This window comes from Oreochromis aureus, linkage group 10 (genome assembly GCF_013358895.1).
Source record: "Oreochromis aureus strain Israel breed Guangdong linkage group 10, ZZ_aureus, whole genome shotgun sequence".
NCBI lineage: Eukaryota > Metazoa > Chordata > Actinopteri > Cichliformes > Cichlidae > Oreochromis > Oreochromis aureus.
The window spans coordinates 29784161-29795428 of NC_052951.1; the positions used below are offsets into that span (position 1 = coordinate 29784161).

The 11268-nt window shown below is 40.8% G+C and overlaps 1 protein-coding gene across 2 annotated transcripts; it reads left to right on the forward strand.

Moving 5' to 3' along the window:
- The first annotated feature begins 2203 nt into the window (after window positions 1-2203).
- zgc:158291 (uncharacterized protein LOC572084 homolog) lies at window positions 2204-7535 on the forward strand. Of its 2 annotated transcripts, none has more exons than XM_039618689.1 (3): window positions 2204-2325; window positions 2989-3547; window positions 4658-7535. In XM_039618689.1, the coding sequence occupies exons 2-3, from the start codon at window positions 3428-3430 to the stop codon at window positions 5579-5581; spliced, it is 1044 nt and encodes a 347-aa protein (XP_039474623.1). In that variant the 5' UTR covers window positions 2204-2325; window positions 2989-3427; the 3' UTR covers window positions 5582-7535. The 2 variants fall into 2 exon arrangements, with proteins under 2 accessions (XP_039474623.1, XP_031606229.1); XM_031750369.2 differs by having other exon boundaries at window positions 2293-2325; window positions 2992-3547.
- The last annotated feature ends 3733 nt before the right edge of the window (window positions 7536-11268 follow it).

Sequence of the window (11268 nt, forward strand, 5' to 3'; positions counted from 1 at the left end):
CCATTTTACCCTGCTTCATCTTTCCTGTCTCTTCCTACAGTCTTTTGGGTCTAATTTACTTCACATGTTTGCTTTTATCATTCATTCATTTTCTCACTTCTTGCTTGCTTCGTGCTTGCAGTATTTATCCAAATAATTTGCGTATTCGGTGTTTGATTCCTGTGATTAAAAACAGATTTCTCTAAAAGGTTTTACAGAGGATGCACATGGGGAGAGAAAAATACATTACTGGAATGACTTTGATTACAATTTTAATTGGAATGTGTTCAAAATGCTTTTGGTTTGTTTGTGTTTAATGGGCAGCGAAGATGCAAAAACAGTGATGAGAATGCAGTGCCCACGAGAAAAAGAATGGACTCCCCGAGTGTGGAAAAAATAGAAACCATCAGTCACCTATGAGAGTTTGTGCAACAATGAACAGCTGGAAAGCTGAGATGAGCTGAACTTCAAAAACACCAGTACTTTTATCTTTACATTCGTGATACTGGACTAAATGTTGATGTTCTTGAGCTGATGTTTGGGTCCAGTTTCAGATAAATATATGGAAAAAAAACAGCTTGAAATTTCTCATATGTCAGTTAATGCATACAAACAAAGCAAAAGTAGAGGCTTGCATATCTCAGTGTAGGGTTTGGTAGATAAGAGGACGGCCCTATGAGATGAAGTCAAGTTGCTTTAAAGGCTTTTACATGTATTGGTAGCACTTTATATATTATAGGGAACATACATTTTTCCATAAGAAAGCTTTGCTTCACTAAATCACTTGATTAAAAAACTTCATGGTGTTTGTACCACATCAGATGAAGTGATGATTGGCCTTTCCTTAAAAACAGATAAAGAATGAATAATTAATGGTGTTAATTATGGCGGTTCAAAGTTTGATATCACCAGGATTGCATAAAAAAATCAGCCATCAAGTTATGATTCAGCACTTAAAGATTTATCTTTCCGCATTTAACTTAATAACTTAATGTTTCTTCACAGATGTTTCAGTAAAAGTAAATAAAGGTCTTGTTTTCTCCTGCCTTCCTCACTGTGCCGTTTATTTGTGTTTCCTGCTGAAATTGATTAAATGGTCAAGCATTGGATAAGAAATAATTATTCTACTTATCAGAACTGCAGACCCAGGTGAGGGTGAAAAAAACAAAACGTGAAAGCCTCCTTAAAGGTGTGATGAGTGATTTCACTTAAGACTAATTCAGTCATGAAAGCAAGAAGATTAAAACAAATTTGATAAAAGTAAATGAAAATGAGTGTTTGTTACAAAACAGTATCACAACTTTAATGTTGTTATTGTTCAGTAACACTACAGTGGGCTGGAAATACAAAATAAAAAGAATTTACTCCAATTAAGGTTGCATACTATAATATTTTATTTGTGCAAATATATAATCAACAAAGCAACAAAACGGAGAAAATGCTCCTGACTGGATGAATTATTTAGTTTATGCGCCTGAAACTACTCACTGAAAACACAAGCTCACAATAAGAGTAATGACTTTGATATAAATCTAAACCTGCAATAAAGTAATGATGTTAAACTCAGTCCTCTGTTTTAGCTGCATGAACATGATTAATTACGCGTGAATCTCGAAATACCTTCATTTTTGTTTTTCATTACATAAGACCCTGATAATTCCTGAGGTTTTTACATGAATGAATGAATGAAAGCTTTTGCATGCATGGATTCGTGCTAATTCGGGTCCCCCTACCTTAGTCTCTGCTCAGGTTTACTTTGATCTGTTTCAATTCAGGCATTTGCCCGCTTTAAATCAACTACTTCGCAAACACCGACGGTCGGAGTTATGCGGGATTTTGCCAGATTAATTAATTAAAAACAGGGAATAATATGCGCTGTGGTGTTTGAAAAGCGGTGTTTTTCTCCCAGATTTATGTATTAATCTTTCATTTGTTACATTCTGTTTGAGGTAAACGCTTCAATAAAATAAATGCCACAGTTGCTACTTGTTGCAAATAACTTTATTTGTAATTTTTACAGGTGCTCATCTTATTAGTGCAGGTGTGAGAGCAGCAGACACGGCGCATGATAGCGGGGATACCGAGCCCCCTGCCCACTCGGTCACCCTCGCGATAATCATTCCTCCTTTTATTACGCGTGGCTGTCTGCCGGAAATCCCCCCCTTCCCATTTTGATTGACAAGCTGTGCCCCGCTGACCCCCGCTCGGTTCACGTGTAAATATTTCATCGTCTGGTGCTTGCGCTCTTTAGTTCCCGTTCAGGACTGTTTATTCTTTAATTAACGGAAGTGTGAGTGGGTTTTCTTGCGCGATCAGGAACATGATGTCCAGTAGTACAGCCACAGAGTGAGTGAAGCATGATTAATTGATTTATTAATTGCTAAGAACGTGAATAAGGGTGAGGTAGAGGAATTCCTGCACGCCCGCCATCAATTAATAATCTCAACTGAATCTTTCTGTCTCTGAACCAGCCCTCCCTCTCTGCCAGCTGACCAGGCAACTGAAATCATCACCCAGGCCCAAATATTGCTTTTCATATGCACACTTGCTGTTTGTGATTAGTAGGTTATATGCTGCGTGAAAGTAATAACCTGAAAGAACACATGCATATGAGTCTCATGGTCTCCTTGCTCTGCTGTTTTACTTTGAAAGATCTCCAGCACTGTTACAAAGATGTGTTGGTAGTTTAGGATGAAATGCTGTCTGGGGACAAATGTAAGCCTCTACAGTGCGGCTACGGGTGTCATGAAGGCAATGATCTGATTTAAATAGTTTTCCTGGCGCACAGGCTCAAATTCTGCATTTAAGCATTAACAATCAAGGAATCATTAGATCACCGTGACTCTGAAACCCACCGGAACGCCATTTTTGCAAAGTTAATTGATGCAGGCATCAATAACCACGTCGGGTTTGGAGGTATTCCTGGTGGTCTCGTGACAACTTCATGTCACCGAACCACATTTTTCTTGCAGGTATCGATTTTTAGATGTTTCTACCTTGATTTTTTAGCAGTGAAACCACAAGCAGTCCTTGCCAGCGAGCCAAGCACGCTTGGAGGCGTGGCTAAAGACGACTATGTTCACGTGGTTGGTGGAGACGTCCAGGGGGAGGGAGTGAGGATCCTCCAATGAGGAGGAGCCTGAGAGGCAGTGGTCCAATATAGGCGCTGGAGGCAAGGAGCATCTTTATTATAGAAGTCATTTACAGGAGGCAGAAGATCCGCAGGTGTCCCGGAGTTAACTCTGGTTGTCACGTTCTGTATATTTTTTTTTACTGAGTCTGACTGCATCTACAAAATCCCGATAAAGAAAAAAAAAATCTTTTTTCCAAGTTATCTGCGCGTGGCAGGCACGTTTTTCTTCCTCTCAGAGGCGTTTCTTTTGAGAAAACCATCAAAACGGAGTCGAACGAGGAAGACGGACAGCGACCCTCCCTCACTTCTGCAATCATGATGTCGATGAACAGCAAGCAGCCTTTCAGTATGCACCCCATCCTGCACGAACCCAAATACACTCCTCTGCACTCCAGCTCCGAGGCCATCCGCAGAGCCTGTCTTCCCACACCGTCGGTGAGTCCAGAATTCACTCGTGATTTCCTGCAGCTCTTACAAAACTTCCAGTCCCCTTTGATAGTGTAGAAAATGTCTTTAGTTTATTCTTGATTTCTATTCATGTAATGCAATTTAAAATGATTTAATATAATAAAAACAACATATTAATAAAAGCCCCACATTTTGGCAGCTAAAGTCAAACTCTTTCTACTTTGAGACCAGGATATGCGTCTTGTTTGGACGGTGGAGTGAGGATAAAGTTCTATATTATAGCATCAAATGACAACGCTCGATGAAATGTGAAACAAAACCCGTGTAAAGAGGCTGGAGACAGTGATATAACAGGTCAAACCGGGGAGTACTAGCAGCACAAAAACAAACAAACAAACAAACAAACAAACAAAAACAAGCCAAACGTGTTGCTCGCAGACGCAAAAAATGCGCCGCTGCCGAAGCCAGATCCGGTGTTTTAGGAAAGTGTGAGGGATTCTGCTTCAAACGAACGACGATAAAAAATGAAGGAAGGAGAGGACGAATGAAAAGCCTGCGTGGAATCTCCGAGCGCGTGTTATCTCATATTGTCCCATTCATATTCAAACTCACAGCCGTTTCATTTCATTGTCCGCAGAAATTATTCAGGAGATCGTAAATATTAATTTTAAATGAATATCCTTCCACGCTGACACACTTTCGAGGCACCGGGCACATCCAGCGGTGTCCACGTCGAGCTCGACTGCGTGTGTTTTGAGAGCTAATCAAACAAAGTCCAGTTCACCTTGTGCGCATAAAATTTCCGTCTTTTGTAATATTGTGACAATCGCCTATATACTGTAAATAATGCACAGATACATTTAACTGATTAATATTGCAGTTTAAATGTTTACCTGGAAAAGCAGAGCAATATTTGTGAAACAGTCCAAATTCTGAAAAATATCAGTGGGTTACGATAGAAAAGTTTCCACAGATTTGTAATTTTATTTAATAGTTTGCACTTCATGAATTGTTATTTTACCGTATAAATAAATGTGATGTAATTAGCTGGAGTCGCGGTGGATGCTTTGACGAAGCTGTCAGGTTTTGTTGCTGAGAAGCTTTCCTCTAACCGGTCTCCCTCTGCTCCCCTCGCAGCTCCAGGGCAACATCTTCGCCGGCTTTGATGAGACGCTGCTGCAGAGAGCCGAGGCTCTGGCCGCCGTGGACATCGTGGCACAGAAAAGTCACCCGTTCAAGCCAGACGCCACCTACCACACCATGACCACAATGACCAGCATGACCTGCACCCCGACCTCCTCCTCCGCTCACCTGCACCACCCGTCGGTGCTCACCTCCCACCATCACCCGGCGCACCACCAGCCGGCGCAGGGCCTGGAGGGCGACCTGCTGGACCACCTCACGCCCGGTATTTCTCTCGGAGGGATGCCCGGCTCAGACGTCTGTTCCACGGCCTCGCACACGGCTCACGCCCACATGTCGGCCATCAACCACATGCAGCACCACCACCACCCGCAATCCATGAACATGCACCCCCACGGGCTGGGCTCCCACGCTTCCCTGGGGACCGCCGGCGCAGACGCGGAGCCTGATCCCCGGGAGTTGGAGTCTTTTGCGGAAAGATTCAAACAAAGGCGGATCAAACTTGGGGTGACTCAGGCGGACGTGGGGGCTGCCCTGGCCAACCTTAAGATCCCTGGGGTCGGGTGTCTTAGCCAGAGCACCATCTGCAGGTTCGAGTCCCTGACGCTGTCGCACAACAACATGGTGGCCCTGAAGCCGATCCTGGAGGCCTGGCTGGAGGAGGCCGAGCGGGCACAGAGGGAGAAGATGACCAAGCCGGAGCTCTTTAACGGGGGGGACAAAAAAAGGAAACGCACTTCTATCGCCGCACCTGAGAAGCGCTCTCTGGAGGCTTATTTCGCCGTGCAGCCGAGGCCCTCATCCGAGAAGATCGCCGCGATCGCCGAGAAACTGGACCTGAAAAAGAACGTGGTCCGGGTTTGGTTTTGTAATCAGAGGCAAAAGCAGAAACGAATGAAGTTTTCTGCAACGCACTAAGGCCAGCGAAGCCGCGGGTCTCTGCCCCGTTTCCAAAAAGACAAACCAGAGACAAGCTGCTGCTGCTGCTGCTGCACCACACTGTCAGAAAAATACAAGGTACACCGTCGTGCCTTTACTACCGGGGCAGATCCTGTCTGACAGCCACCCGGGCCCCATAGGCGCGCACTCAATAAGAAAACAGTCATCTCACAGATCATATAGGCGCTCATCAAAGTGTTATAGCAGACTACGGTCATTGTTTTGGCTCTCTAGATATAAAAAAAAAATCTCATCAAATGGTTTTTGCTTTGCAGAATTAATAAATGGTATGGCATTGAAAATGCTACTTATTTATTTTACAGAAGAAAACTCACGTTTTCTGACTAAAGAATGGACGAAATGCGTGTATGTGTCTGTGTGTGTGTGTGTGTGTGTGTGTGCATCCGTGATTTTTCTTCGTTACAGTGGAGCAGAATCCACAGCCGTGTGTCTGCAGATATGGAAACGACTTCACATAAAGTATTCAGCGCAAAGAAAGCGCTCGACGGGGTCTTACAGTATTTTAAGATACACATTTAGGTTTGGATGTGAGACACCTGGTGACTTGTTCTGTCAGTATAAACCCGGATGTGTTCTAATAAATTCAGCCTCATCCATCCAGAAAAAAAGAAATGGATACAACGGTGTACCTTTCTTATTCTGACAGTGGAGACGGAGCATGGGAAATGGAAGAGAAAATAAAATTTTAAAAAAAGACTGAGACCCTGTCCAAAAACTCGAGACTCTTAAATCTTTATGCTTCTCCACATGAATAGGCCATTGCTCCCTTGAGATGTGGGAGAAAGTGATCAGCATCGTAGGAGAAAAAGAGGGGGGAACAATGCTCCGTCCCGTTCATTCACAAGGCAATTATTGTACAAAAAAATTAAGAATAATAATGACGGGAATCGAGGAATAATTATTATTATCCTCATTAGCCGGAATAGCTTTTTTATATTTATCAGTGTACATATTTGTGAATATATTGCACCTCTGTGTGTGTCGGGGGGAAAAAAGCTCATTTAAATGTATTGATTTTTTTCGCTGTCTTTTCTCCCAGGTGTTTGTTTCTTTATGAAGTTCAAGAGGTTTTGGAGACGAGATCCGACCAAACGCGTTAAAAGCGTCCTTTGGTCTGTGGCTAATTTGTGAGGCGCAGTAACTCCTGTAATCCGTTGCATGGTTTACTCGTAAAATAAAAGGGGGGAGGAGAAGGAGGACAGGGGTGTTTTCTTTGTGGCTCCAGAAGTATGGAAACAATCCGCCCCCCCAAAGTGAATGCATTGCAATAAGAAGAAACACACACACACACACACACACACGAACACGCGCACGAGTACACACATTCACACGGTATGGCTGTGTGTCTACCTCATTACGCAAGTGTTGGCACGTTTATGGTGATTTAAAAACACACACATATAAACAAAAAAACGAGTAGGATGATTTTTTTTTGTTTGATTTTAATGTGATTTTCTTTTATTATTATTTTTTGTTCCTCTGCCACTGGGTTAATGGTGAATTAGGCCTAGAAGACTCACTGATGTGTAAACCTGTTGTATGTTCAAGTTCACTGCAATGATGCTCTGACAATCAAATTACTATTGTTATTATTCAGAAGTGGTTGATCCCCCCTCTTTGTGTCCTCATGAATTATTATTATTATTATTATTCGTCCACTGACACCTTTGTGGAGAGCACTTTGTACAGTAGACATTCTGATGAAGGGAACTGTCGGCCTTATTTATACATATTTTTTCAACGCTTCTGAAAAAACGTCATTTAATTATTTATTTATTTTTTGTTTGTTTGTTTTATTTTTTCTCTTTACATTTCCGTATTTATTTGAATTTAATTTATTTTGGAGAAGAAAAAAACATTTCATATGTGAAAGTGTGCTTTAAATGTGTCTGTGTAAGCGACAGAAGCTGAAATAAACCGTGCACGTTTTACTTGAACTTCTGAAAGCCTTTCTTTTGGGGATTTGAAATAGACGCTGAGCAGGATTTTGTCTGTCAACCCAATCAGAAAAACTACTGCTTCCATTTTTAGCCAGCATTACACCTCCTGAGAATAGATTTGGTCATGTGAGCCCATTTTTAAATTTTGCGTTTGAAGCAAAATATCTGATTATCTTCGTCACACCACGCCAGGGTTTGTGTTGGTTGATAGAGGTGTTAATCGCCCCCCTTTTAAAAAAAAGATAGATTTAATGGATCTGTGTAATGCGAGCTCGGGACAGCAGTCTGTCTGTGTTTCTGTTTCTTGGATACAGTCCGTGTGTTTGCGCCGAGAGGCGAGCAGCTGCTGCTCTGAAACAGGAGAAGCCTGGAGGTGAGGGAGGTCCGTCTAAAAGCAGCTTCCCAGCGATGATGAATAGGATTTGATACTTGAGTGACTCTAATATTGATCAACTTTGCTGGGTATGAAGACTGCACGGCTCTATCGCATAAAGGACCATGCAGACAGGCCCCTCATCTGATGCTTTTAGTCCTATCAGACGTTTCTCTCCCAGTAAAAAAAATGCAAAGAAAACTCAGAGAACTGAAAAGTCTCTGCTTCTTAAAGTTAGAAAACTTTAAAAACAGAAAAAAGTTTGAACTAAACAAAGAAAACAGAGCTAAATGAAATATCTCTTAACTGTCACAAGTTGTGAGAAGCTGATTATTGCCCCTGATGGTTTGAAATAAATTTGAAACATGAGGTAAACGATTTCATGCCCGATAATTAAAAAGAAAAGATTCTATAAATATTAGTCAGCTGATTTTTATTTTTTTGTGAATTCAATTTCCCAAGATGCAGATTTAGATGTAAAGTGAAATTATTGGCAACAATACATTTTAGCAGGCAAAATGTTGCATGCATTTATTCATAATATATGGATCTTTATCTTCGTCAAACTGAACAAAAATTAACGAGTTTAAAATGACTGACCCCACATTTACACAGTTTTAGAAAATAAAGTCCTCACCATAAATATATATTAACTAATGATATACTTTTCTTTTATGATAACAAAAGAGGAAGGTGTTTGAAAGTATATTATTTGGAAAAAAAAAAGAAATCCTCTATGCGTAAATGATAACTACAGCGTGACAGCAGAATGTGAATGTTTAACTTCCAATTAAAATGCCAAATTTAGTGCAGGTATTCATATCATCAGCATTTATAGTAAGAACTATATTTAGTCTTTTGGATAAAGATTAAATAGAAAAATATTATTTCCATTTTAATGAAGTGTTATTAGAAGAAAACATTCAATAGACAGTCGAATTGTGATTTAATTATAAACCGTATTTGGAAAAAATATGAGAAAAAACAGCATGTTTTTTTTTAATTAACTGTAACATTATTAAGAATAATAACATTCTAATATGTTTCATTTATAATTATAGGGAGGGCTTCCCAGAATACTCTTAGTGTCATTTACAATATAAATTAAGTGAAATCACACAGATACCAAAGCACTGAAATAGCTCTGAAATAAACCAGAATGCAATAAATATTGTTCACAGTGCTATAAATACCTAATACAGCAAAACCAGTAATTTACCTGGAAAAAAGCCTATAAATCTGCTACACGTGCGCAGCCACAATCTTCATTGTGTTCTCATTAAGCACAACATGACTAGAGCCACAAAAACTCTGTAAGCATAAAAGTGTATGTGCGACTGCATATTAATCTGGATACATAAAAGAAATTCAGTGAGTTAAAATCCAAATTTGCATGAAATCCTCTCTCTCTGTGTCTGTGTTTATACTATTTCTCTCTGTCCTCTGATCAGCAGGTGGTTTGGGTCTGTAAATGCGTTATTAATGAATAATAAATATCAGCTGTTATGATACTATTGATTTTGGAGCGTGTTTGTTAAGAAGCTGCTTTTCTCTGTTGTACAACAGCATCTCGGCCCCGATCCCCTCGGAGCAACCCAATCCAGGCCTTTAAAGCTGCAGGATCTTAACCTGGGGCTTGGGGCCCCCTGGGGGCCCCTCAGTGGAAAAATCCAGTGGGTCACCAGAAAAATGAAAAGCAGATAGTTTATGACTGGATATAAAAATATCACACTTTTGATCTAATCCGAAGTGTGATAATGCAAGAATTTCATCACCCTGGGTTCTAATGAAAAGTTTTATGTCTTGAAGGTCCTGAACATATTTCAGAAACATGGATTATAAATGTGCAAAGAAAAAGTGATACCTTGAAGTTGCAGTATTTTATACTGATTTTCCTTCTTTTATAAGGAACAGACATGCACATTACACATCATGCCTACTTACTGCTGCATCAAGTCCAGGGCTGGACTGGGACAAAAAATCGGCCCGGGCATTTTGACTAGAGACCGGCCCACCAGGATAGAGATTGAAAATGTGACGTCATTCAGGGGTAAAACCGCAAAGGATTCTGGGAACTTGTGGCAAGAGGTACTAGCGCACGCAGGCTTTCAATTGAACTCAGTTACACAGCGATAAAAAGAAACCCAAAAAATGGCAAGAAGCTGTTGTATTATTAACTGCAATAGCCGGTCGCATGACAGCCACGGGAAGCCGACGGGTAAAGAGATCGTTTTTTTTTTTTTTATCGGATTACATCGTTGAGGAGAAATTTTTTAAGCCATGTTTCCGAGGTAAGAGCCGACGGATGGTCTGGATATACCAAATATAACGTCTCAGAACACTCCCGCTCACATGTTAGTCTGCTCCAAGCATTCCCACAAAGGTCAGTGTTTTGTAGTAGTTAATACGTCAGGTTACAAGCAAGTCTGGCGCTGAACAGAAATGGTCGTGCTATGCTCCTTTATTTATTGTGCATAAATAGTGAATTGTCCTGACACAATATTGTGTTTCGCTTCTGTTATTACCATGGTACATTGACAAAAACATATACTTTTATTCACAGGATAAACAGTTGTTTTGTATCACTAATTGTCCAGTGCGATTACAACATACAACATTATTGTCACTGCTACAGTTCTGTAATGCTTATCAGAAATTATTTCCACTACTAATTAATTATCGTTGAGCTCAAAGGTTATATTAATAAACGGTTAACGAATGTGTATTTATGATGATGATTTGTGAGACTGGTAAACTTACCTTTGTTTGTACGATGGTCTTTCGTTCTACACGGTGCATTTCAAGGTCCCGAACCCATCCGTTGGTAAACTGTACCTGGGCTTGTTGCAGTGACCTGAAGTTACTAAACTTCATGAGTGTATGCACTCACTCCAAGAACCGTGAGCGTGGTTAAAGTTGGGCAGCACGCTAACGTCTTTTGTCCACTCTGTGTGCTTGTAAGGGTCTGACCCTCTCACTCCTTTGATTTTTTTCCTCGTATCTTTTCTTTGCCTTTTCGTCGAGTCTGTCTTTATGCGGTCCGGCATTGTTCTCCTTAGTTTTGTACATTACTTTTTGTGCGGCAAAGAAAAACCAAGAAGGTATTGGAACCGGAGAATGAACGTTTTTGCGGTGCTGCAAATGCTTGCATTTGATGCGGTACTTGTTTTGCCACGAGTTCCCGGAATGCAATGCGCGAAAGTCACGTGATCTGTCAATCGCTATAGGAAAAACCATAAAGCCTTTGCATGAAAACAACTGCTTTGATTTACACTGCCTTGTTGGTTTAAATGTATCAGTCTAATAAACTTAAACCTACACCATCCTCCCTA

Excerpts from the sequence above, each read along its gene's own strand:
- zgc:158291 (XM_039618689.1), top strand. The coding sequence starts at position 3,428 with ATGATGTCGATGAACAGCAAGCAGCCTTTCAGTATGCACCCCATCCTG. Across the intron at positions 3,548-4,657 it reads CCTGTCTTCCCACACCGTCG|CTCCAGGGCAACATCTTCGC; the intron begins GTGAGTCCAGAA and ends CTCCCCTCGCAG.